The sequence below is a fragment of the Perognathus longimembris genome, chromosome 9 (genome assembly GCF_023159225.1).
Source record: "Perognathus longimembris pacificus isolate PPM17 chromosome 9, ASM2315922v1, whole genome shotgun sequence".
Lineage (NCBI taxonomy): Eukaryota > Metazoa > Chordata > Mammalia > Rodentia > Heteromyidae > Perognathus > Perognathus longimembris.
The window spans coordinates 54348732-54374691 of NC_063169.1; the positions used below are offsets into that span (position 1 = coordinate 54348732).

A 25960-nucleotide genomic window follows, 5' to 3' on the forward strand; every position below is an offset into this window, starting at 1 on the left:
TACTTCAGGCCAGTGGGTTGAGCTGTCGGGGGGGTGGGGGGGCTCGCCAAGTGGAATGGGAGGGTCCCGAAGCCACAGCCACGTCTCCTGGTGTGTGGGGCGTGGGCCCCTCTATAGAAGGGGCTTTGCTGAGGGCATCCGTGAAAGCCACCTTTTCTTGTGAAGAATGGGAAATTTGAGGGGACACTAGGACTTCCTGCTAGGAAACCGTGAGCTCCCCTCTCCCTTAGGCCGACTCTCCCGGTCCTTCTGTGGAATGCTAGCGTCTGGAAAAGCTGGAACTGCACCCCAGGAACGAAGATCTGAAGCAAACAGCGGCCTCACTTTACCCTGTGGGTGTAAGTGACTTTCTTCCCGCTTGAAGTTCAAGAGCTATCTAACCTGAGTTCCTTCAGCTATCTCTGCCCACAAGGCTTTTGCCTTAAGTAGTTTTCTTTACTTTTTCTTCTTTTTGTCGGTACTGGAATTCAAACTTACCCATGCCTCCAGCTTGCTCCTCTTTTATATACTCCCCTATCCCCAAAGTTTAAGATGGAATGGAATCATTGTTTTACATCTAGATTTAATCTTAAAAACACTCCTTTAAACTTTTGAGCTTTTGAGAAGATGGTAAATTTACAAAGAAAGAAAAATAATAACACTCCAGCCTAGAAGTGGTTCACCTTTGTGGCTGAGTCATCTTGTTTGTAGCGTGGAGAATTGGCAAATTTAACCAGAAAATCAATGAAAGTGAGAGTCTGCCTGCAAACTCACATCCCCTGGGAACTAACCACCACCAGAAGACCCTCCCTGGAAGGCCTCTAGAGATTATTTATTCATTTTTTCAAATGACTCCAGAAATCCTGGGAGACCTGGCCCCCCAAAATAGCCTTCCAAGCTGTTTCTATCCTAAAAGAAATATTGGCTCCCAACCTATAGAAGAAAGGAAAATGCTTGGAGACTTTGGGGGGGACTCTTCAGTTTTGATTCCCAGTCAGTGAACTTGGGTAAGAGCCCTGGGGTTGAAGTTCTTTTAGTTCCACTCCCTCCGTCCTCATACATTTGAAATGGTTCAATTGAAAGTTACTGTTCCTTTGGCTTGGATCTACAGTGTCCTGAGTCCTTCCTTTCCTACCCCCAGGTGAAGCTCGGTTGTGGGGAAGGCTACTGTGGGTCAGCCAGAGGGCTGTGAGTCTTCCCTGGGCTAAACCTTTTGAAACAGAACTCTGGAGAAAGTCGTTTCCCTGATTGATGAAACTTGCCCTCCCCCTCCCCTTTCTAAATAATAAACTGTGGAAAGGCTGGAGGGCTGCCTTGTGTTGGTTTCAAATAAATCCTCAACAGGCTCTTTTCCTCACCCAGAGAAATGAATCACACTTGGGAAACAGATGATTATTCCCCCATTTGTCTGCCTACAACCAGTGAAAACAAGCCCCCTCCATTGGAGACCCTCACTCCAGGTCTTTCTCCCTGGATGGGGGCTGGGAGAGTTGGGTAGAAGTGGGTCCTACTGAAGTGCCTCCAAGAGAAAGGGGAGTCACCGGAACCTAGGACAAGAAGGACAAGAGTTTCCTACGTGCCTTCTTGTAGCTCTAAATAGATCTTAGGTTCCCACTACCATTGGCCAGGGTTCCCTCTTCTGATTCAGAAGCAAATTCTGGGGTGTCACTTTTGTACCAGGGGTGCATTTCCTCAGTGGGAAATAGAGGCATGAGCAGTTGGAGCTCACTTTAGGAAAATAAAAATCAAATCCTCCTTAAACAAGACTGCTGGATTGCTTTGGTCTATACAAACTGGAAGTGGTATGTAGGCTGGGAGGTGGGGATGGCGAGAGTGAAGAAAGGAAAATCATTGATTTAAAGAATCCCTGTTTTAGCAGACATTTAAACCACAGCTGTCCTGTGTATATGGCAAATCAGCAGCAATCTTCTGCAAGAGGAAAAAGCAGGGGGAATTCTGGCAGTAAATCTGTGAGAGGGGCTGGGGCTGGGGCGGGAGGACCCCCTCTTCCTTTGCCACCCCCAGCTCACTTACAAAGCAGAATGGCCTTTACTTTATCTGCAGGGCTTGCTGCCCATGAAGGCAGGCAGGCCTGGTGAGTGTTTAATTATTTTCTAAGACTATTCTTTGTTGACATTTAAAACATGTACTGGATTTTAACAGGAGGGAAAGGACCTTGAAGCCAATTTAAAGAGAAAAGAAGTTAACTTACTGCTTCACTCCTGTGTGTTTCCAATACCGTCAAACCTCGCCACCACTCCACCTCTTGTTTCCTCTCAGTTTGAGTTTCCACATTACTTTTGTAAAATATCAATTTCTGCATTTATGAAGGTATGATTACTGCAGAAAAATAGAGGGCTTAAATAGGGTAAGATTATGAACATGTACAATACCCCCATTTGAAGGACATTCAGTTGCAAACATTAGCATCACTTTACCCATCTTCTGTATTTGTAAGTGATCAGAGAGAGCGAAAAAAATCTTCACACACACACACACACACACACATACGCACACACACACACACACAAATCTTCACCCACACCCACCAGGCTCCCATCCTATTACCCCTACCTGCTGAGATTTTAGGCAAAAGCAAAAAAAAAACCCAGGATTTAAAGTTTCTTTTTTATTTGAAATCTCATCCAGAAACACTGGTTATTAATAAATATATCATAATTATCAAGAATATATAAAAAATAAAGACAGGTATTGTCTTTGAGGCCTTAACAAAATATTTCAAGCAAATGTTCAGGAAAATAAAAATGGCACTCCTCCCCAAACCACAAGAACTTTCAAAGCTGATAATGGAGAAAGCCAACCCCGCATGCAGGAGGATTACTGAGCAAATTGGGGGTGGGGCAGGCTACTAGCGGGAGGGAGGCCAGGCTTTTGCAATCTTGGCCCCGAGAACAGCCAGGAAATTTGGAATGAAGTTTGAAGGGGGTGGGGTGGGGGAGAAGCGCGTGTGCGTGAGTGTGAGTCTTTGCACTCTGCCCCCTTTTCGGGTCATACAACCACAGACAGACATATGATCAGGACTGGGAGAAACCACTAATAAATCCTTGTTACAAGGAAAATGGCACCGTGGCCTTGCACAACATGTTTAGACAAGATTCATTTAGAAGCGTGCATGCATTCTTTTGACCTACACTGCGTCGAAAGGAAACCCACACGGAGGTGTCATGCCTTGGACCGGAGTTGAGATTCAAAAACTTGAGTGTTGAGATTCTCTGTGTGTGTCTGTCTCTCTCCCTCCCTCCCTCCCTCCCTCCCTCCTGCCTGCCCGCGCTCTCTCTCTCTCTGCATTGTCTCTAGAAAAACTAGAAGACAGAGACAATTCGTAATTGTATCCATCTCAAGGAAATATTTACATTTGTGTTTTTTTTTTTAATCACAAAAGGGCTGGCCATCTTTTCCCCCCCAAGATGAGACCATAGAGCCAGAGAAAGCCAACTCGAAAGTTCCTTCTCAAGTTTCTAACTACACCGATCCCATCTTTTATACAACAAATGCATTTTGACAAGAGCGTGCGGCAAGTGAGAAATACTGGCTCGGCATGGGAAAAGAAGCAGGCATGCAAAACACGACGTCAGGTTCGAGTCCCCTTCGCTACCACCTAGGAATCGCAGTTGGGTTTGGGTCCTTGGCCCCCAGGGCTGGGATGGGGGTGGGGTGTCAAGTGGGATCTGAGATTTCGCGGGCGGTACTGGAGCCCGCCCCGCCTCGTCCACCCTCTGGCAGGCTGAGCGCGCAGCCTCCCCGGGTCTCCTCCCGGCCCGGCACCCGCAGCCCCCGCGGCCACTCCGCCCTCATCCTCCACCGCCGGGCCGGGCCCGAGGCTCACTTAAGCAAGTCCTTGGACTCGGCAGACAACCGGGCCATGTTGGCCGAAGAGAGAGCGGACAGGTGCGGCGGCGGCGGCATCTGGCAGATGGTGCAGGGGCAGGGCAGCCCTGCCCAGTGCTGGAAGCCGCTGCCCAGCTGCAGCGCGGGCGGCGTGGAGGGCGCCTTGAGCAGCGTGTGGGGAGGCCGAATGGTGCCGATGGCGGGCAGCGAGGCCGCGGACAGCGGGGACGAAGCGTTGCCGGAGGAGAGAGCACCGCCCAGGATGGGGTGCACCGGGTGCACGGCGTTGGCTGGGTGCGCCGGGTGGCCGGCCGAGTGGCCCACGGTCCCGCAGTGGAAGGCAGAATGGTGGCCCCCATAAATCTCGCCAACCAGCCTCTTCATTTCCTCCAGGGAGCTTGTGAGCATGAGGATGTAGTTTCTAGCTAGCAGGAGAGTGGCGATCTTGGAGAGCTTGCGCACCGAGGGCCCGTGCGCGTAAGGCATGACCTCGCGCAGCCCGTCCATGGCGAGGTTCAGGTCGTGCATCCTCTTGCGTTCGCGCCCGTTGATCTTCAGCCTCAACTGCTGTAGGTCCTGCTCCGACAGCTGCTTCTTGATTTTGTACTTGCTGCTCTCTCCCGCGGCTTTGGCGCCCGCCCGGGAGAGGCTCTCCCCAGGCATCTTCTGCCCCAGGTCGCCCTGGGTGGACGACACCGAGTTGAGACGACTCTCCTGGTGATGGTGGTGGCGGTGGTGGCGTTCTCTCAGGTACACCTCATCCATGTCCGGAGATGAAGCTCTGCTGGAGACAGAGCTCGAATCAGAATTCATTTTATGACAGGGGGATGCAGCCCTACTGTGGGGGAGGCTTTAGGCGGGAAATGAAAGAGAATCTTGAATGCGACAACAACAACAAACAACAAAAACAAAAACCCGCACAGCCCAGCAATCCACTTCTCAGTGGTAAGACTGGAAAAGAAAAGTCAAGGCTCTGCGTCGCCCCGCCTCTCGCCCTCCCCGCGCCTCTCCAGCAGTTTAGGCTGTTTCCTGGACAGCTAGATGGTGCGTGCTTGAACTAACCTCACGCTGAAAAAGAGGGGCTTTTATAGAGCTGCGACGGAGCAAAGAGACAAAAGGAACCCTCCGATCTATCCTGGGCTGGTTAGGATGACGTGCCATCATTCAGGGCGGTGCGCTTTGCTGTCCTCTTTAGCAAGGATTCCTATTCATATTCATTGTTGGGGCCGCCCTGGGACACCTTCGCTCAGAACCGCCTGGAGCCTCCCGGGCACAAACCTTCTGATTGACACACTCACCGCTCCAACTCTCGCTTTCCTGTCCTCCCCCCCCCCAACCCCCCAACCCTCCTCCCCAGTTTTCCTAACCGAATCTTACACTTGAGGAGCCAAAGGAAGGAAAGAGAAGAAGGCAGCTAGAAGCTTGTCTTAGCTTCCTCTGGGTTTAGACCGAGGTCTTGAAACAATTCTCTCCTCTTCCTTTCATAGCTACTTCCAAGTTTAGGGAAAGGTAGGGTTGAAGGGGGCAGTGAGGGGCAGGGGAGCATTTGCAGGGCAGGTTCCATGGCGGCGGCAGGGATAGGAGTGCGTGCCAAAGTTCTCTGACTGGAGTTTTTATCATTAGGTCTCATTTTTCTCAACATCCCGTTAATTTCGTTTAGTGGGTCCTCCTGGGGAGGTTGCAAAAAGATGTTCCGTTTGCCTTGAACCCTCGTGTGGAAAGTCTTATATATTCTCTCTTGAATTAAAAAAATAGATGATCGTTGAACGAATTTCAGTCTTTTTATCACTCTCTAACTTCTTAGATTTGGAACCGAGGGGAGAAATGTTACAAGAAAAGAAGGAGACAGCAGGGAGAGCAGACCAGCGACTTGGAGATTGGAATGGTTCCCAGAGCCCAGGAGAGATCATTTAGACTCAGGTTTCCTGGATCCTGGCGCTAGTCAGCCTGGGCAGATGTTGGCACCTGAAACTCCGCGGATCCGCGGTGCGCGGTGCGGTGAAATGTAGTGCAGAGTGCGGTGTCCTATGGTGCAGCGAGCTCGTGGCTGGCAGCGCATCTGAGATCGAAGATAGCCAGAGCAGCCCCGGCGCGGGTAGGTTCACCAGGCTGGAGCCTGCTGCAAGCTAGCGTCAGCGGGGCCAAAGGAGCTGAGAGTCAAATAACAAGGTGTGTGTGTGTGTGTGTGTGTGTGTGTGTGTGTGTGTGTGTGTGTGTACAGGAACCTGGGGCGAACTCACTGTGCATCCTCAAGTGGGCCTAGTGGCCCAGGTCAGAGTGGTTTCTGTGGCTAAAGAAGAGACCAGGAGTTTAGAAATGCCAGTGAAGGCCATACCGGACACAGATTTCCTTCACTCCTGGAATGTTTTCGTCTACCAAAACTAGACAGACAGACAGACAGACAGACAGACAGACAGACAGATAGATAGATAGATAGATAGATAGATAGATAGATAGATATAGATATAGATATAGATATAGATATAGATATAGATATAGATATAGATATATCTCAAGAGCCTTAAGGCAGAAATCTCTTGAAAGAAGAGAAGCCTGGGTTTGGCCTCTAAAGAACTGGGCACACCATTGCCAATCGTTCTGGGCTTGGAAGAGACAGAGACAGGCTCTAGGTTGTGGCAGTGTCTTCATGGAAAGTGAAAAAGGAATGATTCCCAGGACTTGGGGCAGTTAGGGCCCCTGCACCCTGAAGGCTGCCCAGGTGTGTAGTGTACATAAAGCGAAATTGTCCTCCTTGACATTCAGGCTGTGGCAACAGCCTTGGGGCTGCCAGCCAGTTGAGAGAGATGCAATATTGGAGTGATTGCTTTTTGACACTGAACTTTGCCAACAACAACACGAATGGTGAACCATCCCGTCAGGGTCTTCTGTGTCCACCCCAGTGCAGCAAGGTGTCCCGACTATCCACGAGATTCCAGTAGTGTGGGCGGACAATTCCAGATGTCCAAACACATTTGGAACTGGTGAGCAAGAAGAAAGTTTCTCAGTTCACCAAACTCATCCATGTCAGCTAAGATATGGGCAAGGGCTTTCAGAACACCTGCAGTCACAGGTGGAGGGAAGCCGGGGGAAATCACTTATTCTCTCCCACTGCACCCCATTGCTTCAATGATCACATGGCACAGTACTCTACTGGGGAAAAACAACATCCTCTGGAGCTGCCATCTGGGACTTTGAAAATCCTTGTGTCTTCCTTCAGACTCGTACTGAGAACTCTCAGTAGCAAAGTTAGAGCAAGAAGGTATAAATCCAGGAGTGGAGAAATCACGCTCCTGTGAGCTGTACGAGCTCTTTAAAAAGTTCCAGTGTTTACAGTGAACAACATGAAATTTTGAAAAAATGTTGCAGTGTTTTCAGTGAACGATGGTGAAATAAAGTTTAAAGTGTCTTCAAGTTAATCGGGGGTGGTAAGAGAAATAAAGAGAGAAAAGGAGAGCTGACTTGGAAAGGTGAACAACTTTCCAGACTGGAAGGCAGGGACCTGGAATCCCTGTGGCCTGGAGAAGGGACAAGGGCCACAACTACCTCAGATTTGAGCTGCCCTAGGCAAAAAAAAAAAGGGCGTTGGAGCCTTTTCTTAAGGTGATGGAGACTGTCCCCCAACCTTCTCCCTGGTCTAGAGTTTTTGCTCCAGGTACACATTGGTGCCTCAACTGGGAGATGGGCTGTGCCCAGCCCAGGACCCACTAGGTTCCAGGCCAGGATGCCACAGCCTCGCTGCCCTGCCCCTGGAAGACTTACTGAAAGTAGTCACGCGTGAATGTGGGTGGTTCAGCCACATGGCACCTTTAGTGAGGACTTTTATGATTCGGGAAACCATTGGAAGGATTAAAAGGTAGAAGAGGAACAAGGGACTAACGGTGCCCCAATTTAGTTGGTCCTGAAGTGGGTTGGTTCTCGCAATGCCCACCCAATGCCCACACCTACCTGGTCTCAGCCACTGCCCACCGGGGCTGTTTGGTCTCCGCCAAGGCGGCAGCCCAAAGCGGTGGCCACCAGAGAGGCGCCTTGGCTCAGGCCTTGACTGCGGGAGCCACCCAGCAGCAGCGCGGGGGCCCACCCCACATCCTCGGGCTGAGGTGGGGAGTGGGGTGGGTCCTTGGCAACAGGTGCATCCCAAGGCAGGTGGGCTGCTTCTGTTCCCAGCCTGTCTCGGCTTTGGAAAAAGTCTGGGAGTTTCCCAGCCTTCGAAGGGCATCTGAACGCTGCCGAAGGCCGCGTTGGGGTGAGGTTTGTGTGTTGGGGGGGGGGGGGGAGGGATTGGTTGGTCAATAGAACTACCCAGCCATCCCTAGAGCACGCACAGCCTCAGCCTTGGTAGGTGGGCAGCTCTACTTCCTTGGGGACTGGGAGCTTCGGAGGCTGCTCAGAAATTCCCAGCTCCTCCCTCTGCCTCCCCCCTCTCTACCTCACTAGCGGGGGGGCGGGGGGGGGGTGGGGGGGCTTACCTGCTTTCCAGGGGGTGCTCTCCGGAGCCCAACGCCCGGCTCTCCGCAGATCCAACCACCCAGTCCCTCACCAGCATCTGTCCGCTGTGCCCGGAGCTGCAACGATTTGTGCAACAGGAGCAAGCCACCCACCCCGCCCCCACCCCTGCAAGAGTCCAGCCACAGATGTGGTTATTGCGGCTGACCTGCCGGCGGGGCGGGGGGGGGGTGGCTGAGGGGGGGAGTCCGTCGTCCACGCCCAGGGGCTCCCCAAGCTCTGCAGCCGGCCAACTTGACCCATAGAAACTTTGCCTGGGAAGGAAAGGCTGCTGCCGGACTCTGCCTTTTAACCCAAGCCCTTTCCACAACCAAACCAAAAAGAAAAAGGAGAACCCCGATATGTTGAAGTGCGTCCTCCCCTGTGCACACATGAAGTAGCCTAAAACTTCGGGGAGCACCCTGAGAACTATTCAAAGTATTTTTCTCTAACGAAGGAAAGCAGTGGCAGGGGCTCCCCGGTCATGCGGACTTTGAAGGCAGATGCAAAAAGTCGGTACAACATGAATACGTTCCGTTAATGAAAAAGACAAATGTAAACAATTGGAATCAAGGTTCCGTGGGAAGGCTGTCTTCTGGTAGCCACGTATCCAGAATAATGGGAGTTTTGCCTTCCAGGAGAGCGAAATCCAGAGATCGAAATTAAAAACAACAACCCAGCAGTTACATGGGCGCTGCAGAGGCTGAATCTGGACAGATTGACTAAAGCCATTCACTTTTCTGGGCTTTCTCCATCTTTTAAATAATAGATATCTTGAGAATGTACTGATCCGCCCGGTTTCCTCCCTCATCTTGTTTGAAACACATTTTTTTTTCCATAAAGGAAAAAGAAACCACAAATGGATGGATGGCAAAAATTTTATGAGCCGGTAGCAACTGCTCTTCCAAATGCTGGATGTGAGACTAGAGACTATAAGGGAGACTCCGAATAGCACAAAACGATGGAGCGCCAATTATGTGAATATATAGACTAGTGACTGCCCTGGCAGGATTAAAGTTCGATTTCTAAGGATGAACAGGCAGCAGGCCTGGCTACATCTTTCAGGTTCATTATAATTATTTAAATTCACTAAAATCAAAGGAGATACAAATTTCTTGGCTTTGTTTATAGGATTTTGTCCAATTAGTGATTATACTTCAGTATTTCTCCTCCTTCTTTCTGGTAACATCTGCTCCATTACCAGTATCTCAGCTGAGAGTTTTCTTCCTCTAGAAAAACTATATAAATTGAAAACATTTTCTCAAGATTGGAAAGTTTAGGTTGATTTAAATGTCACTAGTGATCAATCATGTAAATAGATTATATTAAAATTTGCATTCTTCTTTATAATTTTTGGCATGTGCTCTGATACTGCGGATTTGTAATTATTTATACTATTTTAAGAGCCATCAATCCAATGATTTCTTATTATTAATTAATTTGGTTCATGACTTGTTAGTTACAGATGCTATAAGATTTGATATCTTATATAAAGGTAGTGCAGAATATTAAATTCTGCCTTTTGTTTTTGGCAGTTAGTGGCTCTCTTCTTTGGCACATTCTATTACATAATTAAATTGAACATATATTTTATATCCTTTGCTGAGATACCTAAGGAATTTAGTTTTATATTAGAAACAATTATCTCATTCAGCAGAGGTATTTTTCATTTCCGTTCATGTTATCTATATCTAAACACAAAGGATATAAGCAGATAACCCAAAGAGATGAAAATAGGAGTCCATGTTCAGAAAGCAAACTTAAGGAGACATCTATCTACATTCGTGGCAGCAATATTTACACTGGCCTTTTATTAGGAGTATCTAGACTTGTGAGTTCTGAAACTTACCTGTATAATTGTATGATGACAAATATATAAAAAATGTTGATGGGCAGTCTGAATTTTCAATTAAAATAAATATTTTTTTCAAGTGCTATTTAATAAAGACAAGAGCTGGACTTGACATGCTCTTACATTGACTTAACTCCTAGTAAGTATAAACTTACAAATAATACTTTGGAAAAAAATTATAATTAAGGATCCTGCTACAGAATCTTCATAAGTTGGAATGTTAGTTTTCTCAAAGATCAACTTCATGATGACTGATTAATTTTATACAGAATGTATGATATTGATCTGGTAGAATTTGGTTTATGATTTGCACCAACAAAGAAAAAAAAGTTATCAATGGGGCTTTCTCATTATTCTGTTGAATTCTGTTGGTTTCTCCCATCAGTCTATTGAATTTTTCTATGATTCCTTTGTTTGCATAATAACAACAGCATATAAACCCAAATTATCATCATTAACAACACTATCTGAATTTTCAGCCTTAATTTTATTCCATATAATAATATAAAGCAGTTACTCAAGTAAGCCAAGTTTTGTTTTGTTTTGTTTTTGGGGGGGGTCTTTTATTGTTTGTTCTATTGTACTTTTTATTGTTCATTTTATTTGTTGTATTGTGCTTTGGGGGCTTGAACTCAGGGCCTGGGTGCTGTCCCTGAGCTTCTTTGCTCAAGGCTAGTACTCTACTACTTGAGCCACAGCTCCAATGATATGTTTTTGGGAGTTAATTGGAGGTAAGAGTCTCACAGACTTTCCTGCCCAGGATGGTTTTGAACTGTAGTCCTCAGATCACAGCCTCCTGAGTAGCTAGGGTTACTGATGTGAGCCATGTGCATCTGGCCTTAAGTCAATTTTTAAGCCATGTTGTTCTTTTATTTTATGGGGCAAGGGAAGATGTGGGGAGAAAGGATGGAGGCTAGAAACAAATTATCATTCAAAATTTCTAGATATATATCATTCTGTATTTCACTTGTGGAGCAGGCTGAATCTCCTATTTAAAATTTCATCCTCGAGAATGCTATCAGGAGCTGGCAGTACAAGCCTCTTATAGATTTGGAATATGTTAATAACATAAAAATGATCATGGAAATTATTATCATTCCATACTTACTTAAGGTATTGATGAAAGAAAGTTAATCATTTTCCTGGCCTGAATCTTTCTTTATTATTTTGAGTATCTAATTCTACAAATAGCAGAATATTTGACAACATATATTCACAGAAATATTTCAAATTAGGTATTTTAAATGAACTTTTGGGTTCTTTCTCTCTCCCTTGTTTCTTTTCTACTGAAAATATAGCAAATTTGAATAGACTTGTAGATAAATGAAAATCTATAATGAAGGAGAGAAGGAAAAGAAGATTTATATAGAAAACCATATGTATGAATCTTTGTCATAATGCATAAATTTAATCTTACCCTTAAGTGCATTTTATAAAGTTCTGTATTTGCACATAAGTTACTAATTTCCTTTATTACTGATAAAGTGATACTGAAGCAGGACAACTCAAAGGGCCCAATCAATTGTTCAACATGCAACCTGTTATAAGTTTACATTTAACACATGAAAAAATTTATTATTATTATTATTTTATTTTTTGCTGGTCCTGGGGCTTGAACTCTGGGTCTGGGTACTGTCCCTGAGCTTCTTTTGCTCAAGGCAAGTGCTCTACCACTTAAGCAACACTACCACTTCCTGATTTTTTTGAGTAGTTTATTGGAGATAAAAGTCTCATAGACTTTCCTGACCAGGCTGGCTTTGAACTTCAGTCCTCAGATCTCAGCCTCCTGAGTAGCTAGGATTGCAGATATGAGCCAGCAGTGCCTGGCTTAACATTTGAAATTTGTAGTTGGAAAAGAAAGATAATTTTTATGTGGTTGACATGAATCTCCAAGTCTATTTTTCTATTCTCTCCAGATTTATAATTATTTCCCTCTGAGAAAACATTTTATGAGTGTGATTTATTTGTGCATAAAAGTAAATCAGGTGCAACTATTTTATACTTTTCAAGACAACTGGCTACAATAGCTGTTCATATCTGTCAAAAGTTTTATCTCCTGGGAAAGCAAATCAAGTTTCCATTAGATTTATTAATTGACGTCATCACATTAAATAGGAAACAATGTTTGGAGAAAAGTAATGCCAATAATAGACACTCAGTAGAAAAGCTTTGCCAGAGATATGTGCAGCAGGAAGAAGGAAGGCCATGATTCTATAACCAATTAAATTGGAGGGTTTAACACTGGAGAAGGTAAAAACGAATGGTCATATGCAGTTTGGACATTTATAAGGAGAGGTAAAGAATAACAAGGATAAAGTTTCTCTCCCAATTGTGGTGCCTCTTATTTAGCCCTTTGGGAAAGACATCCGCACAATGGAACAAAGCTAGCATCATTTCAAAAATATTTGATTTCTTTCTTAGTTCTGAGGACCAGGACTCAGTTTCTGACACTTTTGCTCATTGCCTAGTACTCTACTAACTGAGTCATGCCTCCAGCCCGACAAAAATGTTTCTGGCATAAGCCATTTCTGGCTAACACTTCCTGATGCTTCATGGCTGAATAATATGTCTTTGCATACATACATAATAGATAATACATCATAATACCTATAACACAAATAAATGTATAATATATACGTATTTATCACAGACATATTGGTTGATGAGGACCAAGGCTAATTCCATATTTTGGGTATTGGAAACAGTGATTCAGTAAACATGGGTGTGGTAGGCATCTTTTGTGGGAGATTCTTGATGATTGCTTCAGCTGATTGCATGTTCTGGATCTGTTCAAGTGGAAGAGGGCTTTGTTTAGTTTCTGGATGTGGGGGCTCAAATGCCAAATGACACAGTGCAGGTTCAGGGGTGAGGGCTACCCTGTGGCTTCAGCACTGATAGATATCTCAGGCAAACATATCTGAGCAAGCAGTCACCTCTTAAGCAGGAAACAGAGTGAGAGAGGCCATACTGGATACCTAGAACCCTGAGTGGAGACCTTCCAAGGGCTCCCTGGAGGAATACCATAAACCCTGAAGGACTGAACGACCTCCCATTGGGCCTGCTTCTTCGTAAGGTTCTCATTCCTCTAATGCTGCTCAAAACCATCAACCTGGGGACTAAGCCTCCAGTCTCATGGACTCTTTGGGGATTATTCCAATCATCTTCAGAGAAGCTAAGCAGGATGTTCACAGGTGTTTACTCAAATTATTTAAAGTAAACATACAAACATGCATGGGCCCGTGAAGAAAGTATATTATGAACAAAGAATTGCAATTAATTTAATTATTTGTTCCTATGGCCGCCAAACAAACAAAAACAGCAAAACAAAATAATGAAGATGTACAGCTTGGTCCCAATGAAGAATATGCTCACCTCTTCAAATTCCATCCTCTGGTCTTGCACTGACATCTCCTTGGGGTAAGTTTGCTTGCTCCCCTCACATCCTGTTCATACATTCCACACTTTTGAGTGGTTGGTTTCCCTGTGCATGCTTTTTTCCTTGTTCTCACGTCCTTAAATTCTATTCTTGTTTTCAAACTCTCGCTAAATCTACTTCCTTCAAGATACTTTCTCCAGTGACTTTAAATCCCTACAGCACTTAACTTCTATGCCACAAAATCTACTTTATAATAAGACATATTTATTGATTTAGTATTAATTGGAATATACATACATTGCATTGTAAAATGGTTGTGGTTTTGTTCTCTGGGTTTTTTTTTTTTTTTGCTTTGAATGGTATAATTTACACTTGTGAATCTAATATGACTTTAGGGATGGTTCAGATCTATATGTAAATTCCTATAACATTAGAGTACTATGATTCCTATAATTCTAGATTTTATAATTTTAGATTCTATGTAATTCTAAATTCTAGGTAATTCCAGATGCCTATGATTCTAGTCTAGGGATGTTTACTAGAAAATTTGGGCAAAGAAATTGAGGATGACTTCAAAGAACATCTCAGAGAGAACTTGAAAGATATGTTGTATTTGTAAAGGAAAAATGTCACAAGGGGGCATTTGGTTAAAAACAAAACAAAAAAATCTGAGAATTTTACTAGTTATTTACTATGTGCTAGGGTTATGTTGAATTTCTCAAAATCTGCATCAGTGATGTTTGATTTAATTGGATATAATGTATATCTAAAATAGCACGATCTTAAAGATAAAAGCTTTTCTTAAAGATGAAAGTTTTTTAAAGATAAGAAGAAGACAAAAGTCACACAGAGATCTAAGAGAATTTAGTGTTGGCAATGGAAACCATTCTGACTTCAGAACTGGTAGCAGGAAATTGCCTGCTGAGAATTTTCGGAAGGACCAGAGGCACAGTAGATGAAGACAAGGTCTCCAGAAATGAGTCTATTTGTAGGATGTGCCTACTTCTGAGATTGCAAATAGAGTCATAATTTCCAAAACACAGATATAATGTAGTATAAAAGTAAGGAAGTTACGGGAAGAAGAAATGGCCATCATTGACTCTCAGGAACCCAAAGCAGGAGAATAGCTTGACAGTTAAGAACAAAGTGAGATAAAATTTTGATGACATGGCTGCCCAAGAGATAAATATTTTATCTATTTATTTATTTTTGTCAACGTGGGGCTTAAACTCAGGGCCTGGGTGCTGTCCCTGAGCCTTTTTTTTTTCTTTTCTTTTCACTCAAGGCTAGCACTCTACCTTTCTGAGCCACAGCTCTGCTTCCAGCTTTTTGGTGGTTCATTGGAGATGAGAGCCTCATGGACTTTCCTACCCAGGCTGGCTCTGAACCATGATCCCTGTATCTCAGCCTCCTGAGTAGCTAGGATTTTAGATGTGAGCCACCAGAGAGCCTGGATACGCTGAGTTTAACCAGTTACTTGATGCCAAGCAACAAACAGATTAAAATTTTAATTTAAAATACATGAAGACAGCTTAGCTGAAGTAGTAGCCACAGAGGCTTGTAACGGTGACACCCTGGAAGCCAAGCAAAAATAGGGTTTTAGGGAGAAGGCAGTTATTAGCAGCATGAAATGCTCTTCATAGTTCTGGTGAGATTTAGACTTAAGATTTAGCCATTGTAAATCTATCTACATGGATGTCTCTGACTTTATGAGTGACCAATATTTATGGTGTAATGAGGGAAGCTGTCCAATTGCATGAAGCCTAAAAAAAAGAGAATGTAATTATAAAAGCTTTATCAGATAATTTTGCTGACAAGAGAATCAGAAAAAGTGGAATGATTCCTGGGGCAATATTCATTGTTATTATTGTTTTGGAGACAGCGTTTTCTTATGTAGCTCAGCATGGCCTTGAACTCACTATATAGTCCAACCTAATGTAGCACATTCATGATTCTACATAATGAATAACTTTTAGGAAACAATATTGCTTAGAAAAGTACAGAGAGATGACAGAGTTACAGAGAAGACAGAATTATTATCCACTGGGAGATTCATGGGTGGTGTATGCTGTATCATTTTTTTTTTTATAAAACAGTGGCCCTTGGTTTATTATTGTTATTATTATTATTTTGCCCATCCTGGGGCTTGAACTATGGGCCTAGGTGCAGTCCATCCCTGAGCTCCTTTTACTCAAGGCTAGCACTCTACCTCTTGAGCCACAGCACCACTTCGGGCTTTTTCTGTTTATGTGGTACTGAGGAATCAAACCCAGGGCTTCACGCATGCTAGGCAAGCACTCTACGGCTAAGCCACATTCTCAGCTCCTTGGCCCCTAATTTTTAACTAGAGGTATTTTGTACTTGTTGAATGGTTACTAAAAGCTAGGCTTTTCTCATCTTGTAGTTCTAGTAATGGAAATAGACTCCCAAAGTACTTACTATTTTCTGTATTTTAGAGATGGGGTAACTGAGGTTCAGTAAGTTTATGCAGCACACAGTAAATAGTTGGGGGCCAGGATTCAACTTGCTGTTGTTTGGCTCTAAAGCCTGTGCCTGGTCTCCCATGCTATTCTCACTGTCACCAGTGTCTGTCATGGGGAGACACACAGCCTGGACTCATGTCCCTATTCAGAGGTAAGGCATTGGTACCTTTCTTTACTCTGCCTAAAATGTTTCCACAGATATCTGCAAATCTAAGAAACTTAAATAAGATCTAGAGTTTCACAGTGACCATGACAAATAAAAGATAACTCATTATAACAGGAAGCAGGAAAGCCTGATATTAGACAAGTAAACATAATCAGCAGATGCCAACACTTAGATGGCATGAGTGCTGGAATTATCTGGCAAGTATTTTAGAGCAGCCATCAAAATATTCTTCAGTGAGCACTTATGAGCACACTTAAAACCAAAGAAAAGAAGAAAGCATCTTGTCAAAAAATTCAAATGGCAATTTTAGAACTGAAAAATATAATAAAGTGAAAATCCCACTAGGTGGGTTCAATGAAAGAAAGATGACAGAGGGAAAAATAATAAACTTGAAGGTAACAATAACAGAATTTACCTGATCTCAACAACAGAGAGAAAGTAGTTTAAAAAATGATTGTAGCAGGGCTGGGAATGTGGCTCAGCAATAGAGTGCTTGTCAACTATGCATGAAGCCCTGGCTTTGATTCTTCAGCACTATATGAACAGAAAAAGCCAGAAGTGGCCCTGTGGCTCAAGTGGCAGAGTGCTAGCCTTGAGCAAAAAGAAGCCAGGGACAGTGCTCAAGTCCTGGGTCCCAAGCCCCAGGACTGGCAAAAAAAAAAAAAGAGTGTAGCAGTAAAATATGAGTCACCATCTAACAAGGATTTTTGAACAGATCATAGAAACATGTGTCTCATTATACAATAGCTCTTCAAAAGTGCTGCTGTAGTTAATTTATTTGGAGATGATAATTTTTTGTTGTGATTGTTCTGTAGAATAGTAAACTCAAAAATGCTTTCAAGAAGTATGTGGAAACAATTCATAAATTGTATAGTCCTGGGAACAAAAATTATTGAGATGTTAGTTCTATTTCTTTATCCATGGAGAATTTCAGGCCAAGAGCAAACAACTGATATACTTAAGATTAACATCACTTAGTGATGGGTTACTGGTCTACAAGTCCATCAACAACAAACATAAATCTCTTTTTCCAATACCAAAAGGAAAATATTTAAACATATTAGTTCACAAGAAAAATCATATAATTTTAGTGCCCCCCTTTTTTAGTAAAAGTAATATGCCAGGATTCCTGAGAAGTTACTTAAAAAAAATCTAAAGCATAGAGAAACATGAGATTCTATCAAAATAGAGCCTTATAGTGAAGATTTCCCACAACTAAACAAAGTTAAGAATGTGAACTGAGGGAAAAGACAATTCATATAACAGAAAGGATGGCGAAGGAGTGTCTACTTTTGCCTTCACAGCAACTGTCAGAAACAATTTCAGTATTTCATCAAGTGTCTTTCAGATAGGAAGTATGATTCTATACTTCCTGTACTTAAAACGAGGCCTTATGTCCAAACAGCCCCCACTCACCAAAAGTAGTAACAGATCAAACCTCTCTTCAAGCCAGTGCTGACAAGCATGTTTTGATCATGAAGGAATAAATAAAGGCTTATATAGAAATCCATAAATTGGGCATGTGGGTTTGGATTCTGAAACAACATTAGTAGAAAAATGTGAAATCAAATTGAAGTCTATAACCTGAAAATATTGTACAGATTGGACTTAGTGGTACATATCTATAGTCTCCATTTCTTGGGAGGCTAACGTAGGAAGCTCACATAAGTCTGATACCATCCTGAACCAACAATGAAACCTCCATTATAAAAAGAAAAAGCCTGGGCTGGGGATATAGCCTAGTGGCAAGAGTGCCTGCCTCGGATACACGAGGCCCTAGGTTCGATTCCCCAGCACCACATATACAGAAAACGGCCAGAAGCGGCGCTGTGGCTCAAGTGGCAGAGTGCTAGCCTTGAGCGGGAAGAAGCCAGGGACAGTGCTCAGGCCCTGAGTCCAAGGCCCAGGACTGGCCAAAAAAAAAAGCCCGTTATAACTCCCATTTCCTACATGGGGAGCAAAAAATGCTTCTCTCTTTTTCTATTTCTCCCCACTTTTTCTCCATTATATTAAAATAAATCCTTACTGGAACTTTAAAAAAAAAATGGATACAGGTTACACGTTTTTGCATCATGGTAAGTAAACCAATCCTAAGAGGGCAAACACCATTTGATTCCACTTCTGTGAGCTACAAAAGTAGTGAGGCCCACAGGGACAAAGTAGAATGTGAGGTAAGGAAATAAAGAGTAACAATAAATCAAATCAAATCGTTACGTGCCACACTGTAGAGGAACTTGTTAGAAACATGTATCACTTGGTGTACTAGCCCAAAAACTATCCCAAGGCAAGAAGTTGGCGATTGCCGAGCCTGGGAGCAGTGCTAGTTGTTTCCCCAGATTAGAGGCCTTACTATGTTGGACTGGATCAAGCCAGAAGAGGGATCTGTTTATCCCTCTGTTTTAAACAGCAATAAAAAGCACGGTTCCTCTCTTGAAGGTGCTCAAATGCAAAGCAAGTCCCCCGTTCCTTTTCTCTCTCTTGGTGGCATTTGAAAGTGTAAAGCTTTGAATACCAATTGCTTGAACTGGACATATGTGAACCTCTTCTAATCCTACTAATCCTGTCCCCAAGTGCTTCTTTGTATGTAGAGACAGCACACATAGATCTAAGTAAAAGTGCCTATAATCCTGGAAATGTGGAAAAATGTCCCAGTGTGAGAGATGCCAGAGGGAGCGCTCCCTGGCAGAGGGACCCGCTGAAGAAACTATTGTGTGGGTTCAAGGGAAAAAAGAGGGGGGCACTGAGGCCCAAGAGGAGATATGAAGAAGCCCTCTCACCTTTCCTGAGCTCCTGGGAGGAGTGCAAACCCACCCAGCTGGAGTCCTCCCTTGCAAACAGCCTTAGTGTGGTGCACTTCAGTAAACTCAGCTCTGAGAGAGTTTCCAAAGGCTGGGAAATTCACCCAGCGGCCGCTTTCAGAGCGGTGGGCCCAGCAGGCTAGGCCCCCCCATCTCCCCTGACCTGAGGGCTTCATTATGTACCAGGATTTTTTTTTTTAAGCCAGGCCACAGGCTGTCGCCATATTTCTGAGCTGTGGCTTCCAATCAGACAGGAAAGGAAGGGAGTGATGGGAAATTTGATTGAAAACCCAAAAAATAAGATGAATGATACAAACTCCACCCTGTCAAGATTTTCTTTTCCTTTAGAAGCTGGAGACACTGCAGTCAGCTTGGAAGTGATTGTTTTTGCTGAGTCCTCTCCCGATTCTCTTCTGACCATCAGCAAAGAGGCTTCATTGCATTTGGACTTCACCTCAATACATGAATCTATTTGTTCACAAATAATAACTTTTTCAAGCAGTCCATTTTAAAGTCTGTGGAACATTTGCTTACTGATTTTTAAACAGTGATATCTGGGCAGAACGCTGATGATCAATAATTCACGTCACAAAAGATTGGTGACCTTTCTAAGTTTGTTAACCTGTGAGAAACATGGCGTTGATATTACAATTTCCTCTTAATGCCAATGCTATAATAATTAGAGTAAATAAATTCAGTTTTCTGAATGGTTCCTTTTTTTTAAAAAATCTTCAACCACAAGCAGTCTGAAATACTTTACAAGAACCAACAGCATACTAATACACACAGGTAATTACCACAATTGAAAGCTATATCATGAAGTGGAATTCAAACAATTTTTCTTTTTTATTCATTTTTGTTACTCACTTGATATTTTTTAACTTATTAATTACTGTTAAAAACTCTGAGAAAAAGTGTAAAGGAGAGTGACAGAGATGGTGAGGTTGGCTGGGTATATTGTATAGATGGACACAACTGTCACTATAACCCCCTCCTTATGCAACTAACGTATGCTAATAAAAATCTTTAAGAAAAATGGAAAAATTTTAACCAAACATTGTGGCACATGCCTGTGATACCAGCTACTCATGACACGGAGGCAGAAGGATGTGGAGTCTACCCTTGGCAACATTAGGGAGACCTCTATCTCAAATGCAAATTTAGAAAAAAAGGACAGTTGGAGGGGGACGATGACTCGAGTGGTAGAGCATTTGCCCGACAGTAGAAGCCTCTGGGTTCAAGTTACACTACCACATTAAAAAATACAGTCGACAGTTCATTTGAATCCATGAAAATAGAACCATGAAACAGTTTTAAGAAGAGGCAGTGGGATGGGTAGAGACAGAGGGGATGAGGCAGATCAGGATATATTGTATACATGCGTGGAAATGTCACAAGTAAACCTTCCTTGTGCAGGTAATGTATGATTTAAAAAAGAAACTATGGGAAAATTTTAGGCAGATACTATTTTCAAACTGGGGATCTGGTTGGGAAATAGCTTTAATAGAAATCAGAATGTTAGCAATGCCATAAATGTAACTAAAAAAGAATATACGGTATAAGATACATGTGTGAATGTGTGTATATACATATATGCATGAACACATTATCTCTAGGCTCTTATATCTCAAACATATAACAGCAGACATCAACAAACAAAATATACTTTCAGGTCTTTGTTGAAAGATCATGGAAGGTAGAACGAAGACAGTGAGTGTATGTATCATCTTCTAGTAATAAATACAGTACAAATATTTATCTAGTGAGCTAAAGCAAATATGCATAATTAGCAAAACTGAACTCTCTAAGAAAGTGCCTAAAGAAATGGATGTGATTCAATTATTTAGGATGTCTAATTCTTCTTTTTGTCCTAAAGGCCTAGTAAAGTCCTTTTGCTCATGCTGTTTTTCACCTAGGGTTTTATTTTTTCCTTGTAGGTCAGGCCCATGAGCCTCCTCTTTGTATTTCTGGTGCAGCAGTGTGCCTTTTTGATTTGGTCGAGTTGGGTCTTCTGAGCTTTTTGCCCAGGCTGGTCTCAAACCTTGATCTGCTCAATCTCAGGCTCCCAAGTAGCGAAGATTACAGGCATGAACCATGGCTTCATACCTATATTTTAAGAGATCTCTATAAAGTGGAGTAGAGAATGGAGATAGTTACTTAGAATAGATATGTCACTGTGGAAGACCTTGTGAGTTCATGTTTCAGTTTCCCCATCTCTAAAATCATCTCTAAAATCTAAAATAGCTGTGGTTCATTAACTTTCACAACTTCAGACAACAACAAATAATCAAATTACTGCATCAATAAATGGCATATAGAAAATTAGCAGACTACATGTGAGATATGAATCCCAAGATGCAATCTCAGAGTCAGACCCTGGGTCCTCTCCTTTTCTCAGCCCATATCTTCCTAAAGCCATTGCTTGGTAAATAGTGCCACATCCAGTCCCTTCTTAGTTTTTACATCTTTTGTTTGTTTATTTTTTGGTGCCAGTTCCGGGGCTTGAACTCTGGACAGGGGAGCTTCTTTTGCACAGAGCTAGGGCTCTACCACTTGAATCACAGTGCCACTTCCTGCTTTTTGGGGGGGAGGGGTGCTTAACTGGAGATGAGAGTCTCACTGACTTCTCTGCATGGGTTAGCTTTGAACCATGATCCTCAGATGCCAGCCTCCTGGGTAGCTAGCATTACAGGTATGAACCACCTGTGCCTAGCTTCACATTTCATATTGAATGGAGGGTTCTGTAATGCTGATTCCAGAACTGGCTTTGTACCTGCGTAGCTCTGAAAAAAGGGGGATGGGGAGTGGCAACTCCTGACACTCCATCTCACTGACTCTGGATCAAAGAGACATGACAGGCCATGCATACCTGCATGTCTCCTCAATTCCTTGGCAGATTATCCTAAAACACAGCCCTTCTGCAGGTCCTGGACAGGTCACTAACATGCCCTTGTATCGGGGCTCAGGACACATCACTCCACTATCTGACTGCAGGATGCCACCTCAATACATACCTCCTCAGCATATTGATTATTTTGGACTGTCATTTTTTTTAAAGAACTGTAGATACATGTACAGCTCTGAACATCTCACTTTAGGTAAGCAAAATTTGTGTCTACAAGGGAAATCTTTATTAAGAAAAAGTTCTGAACCAAGAAGAGAGAGAATCCTAGACAACACTCATCCTCCCAGAAACTTCCATCTGCATGAGCAGGCAACCTTCCTTCTCCCTGCATTTTTCAGCCCCATCCTCCCCTAACTTGCTCCTGTCACTCCCAGAAGCCCCATGCTCCCTTTTCTGCAGTGTAGGATGACAGATAATCCCTCGCCATCTAGCCACTGTAAGTCTCACTTTTGTGTTGTGTTTTGTTTCTGTTTCTGGCTTAGATCAACAAAGTCCTATACGAGTCAAAACACCCCAGAAGCAAGTATTTTCTTCCCTGTACATAACATTGGCTATCCTCCAATCTGTGTTATTCATTCTATTATGTATGCCTTGGTTTGATTTCCACCAATATTCTGTCCACAACCTGTTATCTATACACAGGTTCTTCCCTCAGGTCTGTTTTCTGGGACAATCTTAGCTAAGATATCCCTTAAAACAGATACAATAAGAGTTAGTGTACAGCATTCATATTTAGAAAGATGATAGTAATAGCCTTCATAAAGCAGTTAGTGCTTGTGTACCACTGGAAGAATGGTGTTGCAGCCACGCTGGATGAAGGCATTCAAGGTACAACTGGTCCAAAAGGAAGTAGGTAGAAAACTGGAAACAGTAGGTGGAAACACTGAAAGCCATATGGATGTATTCAAAGAGAGCTAGTCTGTAACATTGCTTATTAGATTTCTTCTGTCCAGTGAGTGTAAGCTACTTTAAAGAATCGACGTCAGAAGTAAATCTTAGGTTATAAATTTAGTAAAAGAAAAGGACAGGCTGGGCTCTGGTGGTTCATACCTGTAATCCTAGGTACTCAGAAGGCTGAGATCTGAGGATCATAGTTCATCCTAAGCTAGCCTGGGCAAGAAAGTCTGTGAGATTCATCTCCAATTAACCATCAGAAAACCAGAAGTGGCGCAGTGGATCCACGTGGTGGAGGCTAGCCTTGAGCAAAAGAACTCATGGATAGGGTCCAGGCCATGAGTTCAAGCTCCCAGTGACAAAACAAAAAAATGCAAAAAAGAAAAAAGAGAAGAAAAGGGCCCATTGCTATGGGAGGCAGCACATTTTTATAATCAGAATGAATAGAAGGTCTCTGTCAGGGCACTCCCAAGGGGAATAAATTCTCAAGATAAAGTGCATAGTAATTTTAATTAGAAAGTAAACTTTGTGGAAGGCAGCTTAGCCTGGGTTCTAACATCCATTCCCAGAGGATACATGAAGTGTGAACATAGAAGTTGAGACACCCAGTGACAAAAAGTTTGAGCATGAAATAATGTGAGTAAAAATGAAACTGCTTTCAAAATGAGCTAAATTCACACAACAAATAGCAGGAAGGCTAAGAAGTGTCAAACTCAACTCATTTAGGTGGACTTTGGACAGTCTTGAGCTGATAATTACTCAGCTGCTCTTGGTGGAGTTTTAAGAATGTTCTTGAATGTGGAGGGGATGCTTTGAGAGAGCCAAAAGGTACAGAAAGAAGTCTCAGAAATTCACTTTCTCTCTCGTAACTTTTCCCACACTTGCAGTTCATACTGAGTGGATTATGGATGGGGCCTTGCTCTAAATCGCTGCTTGTGTGTGACAAATGGTGACAGACTTTAACCAGGTTTTTCTGCCTTTATGTAAAAATGACTGTTAAGCTACTTTAAAATATTTCTAAACTAGAGCGTAACTCAATTAGGCATAATACCATCTTGAAGAATGCAGTAAGTAGGAAAATGATGTGGATCCATTTGTTTTATTTTATTTTCTGCCACTGTTGGAGCTTGAACTCAGGGCCTAGGCATTGTCCCTTGGCAAGGTTGGTGTTCTACCACTTGAGCCACAGCTCCATTTCTGGATTTTTGGTGGTTAATTGGTGATAAGAGTCTCACAAACGTTCCTGCCCAGACTGGTTTCAAACTTGAGTAGCTAAGATAATAAGTATGAAGAGCCACTAGCACTCGGACTAATTTATTTTTCTATCTTAGTGTTGACTCTGATGTGTTAAAATCCAAGCAATCTTTCTGTGGTATATGATGAGCCACCAGCACTCAGACTAATTTATTTTTCTATTAGAGTTGTTGATTCTGATGTGTTAAAATGCAAACAATCTTTCTGTGGCAATCTAATGAATTCCAAGATCAAACAAGATCTTGCTAATTGCTAAATTAATGAGGACAAGTTCACAAGCAGAGTTATGTTCCTAATTACAGGTTTCAAAGCACCTCGAAACAAGATAAGATCTCAATTTGGGTACAACATGATATACTTGGCCTTTCTTCCTTGGGAATATATCAAGGAAGCAGATTTTTTGGGTTGCCCACTCTCTAATAGTGTACAATTTAGGTAGCATGGCTCTATATAGCATATTAATAGATGTACTACAAATGGACTAAAGCAGAAAACACAGCTCATTGTTACCTACACAAAATATGTTCAAAGGAAGAAAATCATGACGTTCCCAGAAGGAAATAGAATTAAAAGCCAGTGGGCATTAACTTTCTCTTATCCATACTCCTTGCATGTGAACAGAAGAAAATGAGTTCAATGGCAAGTTAAACTTCTCTGCCCCGGTTTCTGCCCTCCTACATTTCTTTTAGGCTGTGCCATAAGAAGGTGGGGGACAATGATTCCCATCTAACAAGATGACCCTTTTTTCTCCCTCTCTAAGCAAAATCTGTGCATCCATCTGGAATAGTTTAACAATCCTTGTTGGTGTTATTGAGGTATTTCTCAGAAATGCTAATGAACAATTCATTTTGGCACTTGAGACAAACACAATCTGGTTGTGTTATTGAGAATTATTCACATTGGCTAATGATGGACACTCTTTTAGCTTTTCTATGCTGGAGCCCAAACTATGATGTCATGATGCGCTTACCCATAGGTGATATTCAACCTAGTCATGATGACATAGTAAGGAGCTCATTATAGGTGAAGCCTGAGAGCTTAACCCATCACCGCTTGGTTACCACACACTCACTACCAAAATTATTTCATGGAACCAAACAAACTTTGGCCACCTCCAGGGAGCTACCATCTTGATTGTGTGCAAGCACTTAGGAAGAGTACATGTGTATTTAGTGCAGGTTTAAATATACTACCAGGCAAGATAAACAAAGTCCTTGACCTTTCCAGGTTTATGACTTAAAATATAGGGACTGAAGCCAGGCACTGGGGGCTCTTGCTTGTAATCCTACCTATTCAAGCTGAGATCTGAGGATCATGGTTCAAAGCCAGTCCAGGCAAGAAAGTCCATGAGACTAATTAACTACCTGAAAACTGGAAGTGGCTCTGTGGCTTAAACTGGTAGAGCACTAGCCTTGAGCAAAAGAGCCCAGGAATAGCACTCACGCCCTGTGTTCAAGCACCATGACTGACAAAAATAAAAAATTATATACATATATACATATATATGTATATACATATATGTGTATATATATATATATATATATATATTGAGGAGAGAAGCATAGTAGTGGTTAAACCTAAGTCTTCTTAGCTTACTTTAATTCCTGGGCTTTGTGGGCAGAGGTATGGAGACACAGTTGGAGCTCCCTAAACACCTGAAAACACAGCAATAAAATATTTCTCCCCTCTGCCCTAAATAGTTTCTTTTTTATTATTATTAGATTGGAGGTTGAAAAATTTATTATTTTTCATTTGCACTTAGGTGATTCCAGGGTTTCTGGATTGGGGTAAGTAGCTTTAGCTAGATAAACACAGGTCCCCAGCAGTTATATAAGGGTAGATTAAGGGTTATAATTGGTCATTCATTAGTGTTACATTAAATGATGCACACTGCTGACCCTTTTACTTTCTCAGAGGAATAC

At 42.7% G+C, this 25960-nt stretch overlaps 1 protein-coding gene across 1 annotated transcript; it reads right to left on the reverse strand.

Moving 5' to 3' along the window:
* Positions 1–3822: 3822 nt before the first annotated feature.
* On the reverse strand, positions 3823–4641 carry Olig3 (oligodendrocyte transcription factor 3). Its single transcript, XM_048354671.1, has one exon. The coding sequence runs from the start codon at positions 4639–4641 to the stop codon at positions 3823–3825; it is 819 nt and encodes a 272-aa protein (XP_048210628.1).
* Positions 4642–25960: the final 21319 nt, after the last annotated feature.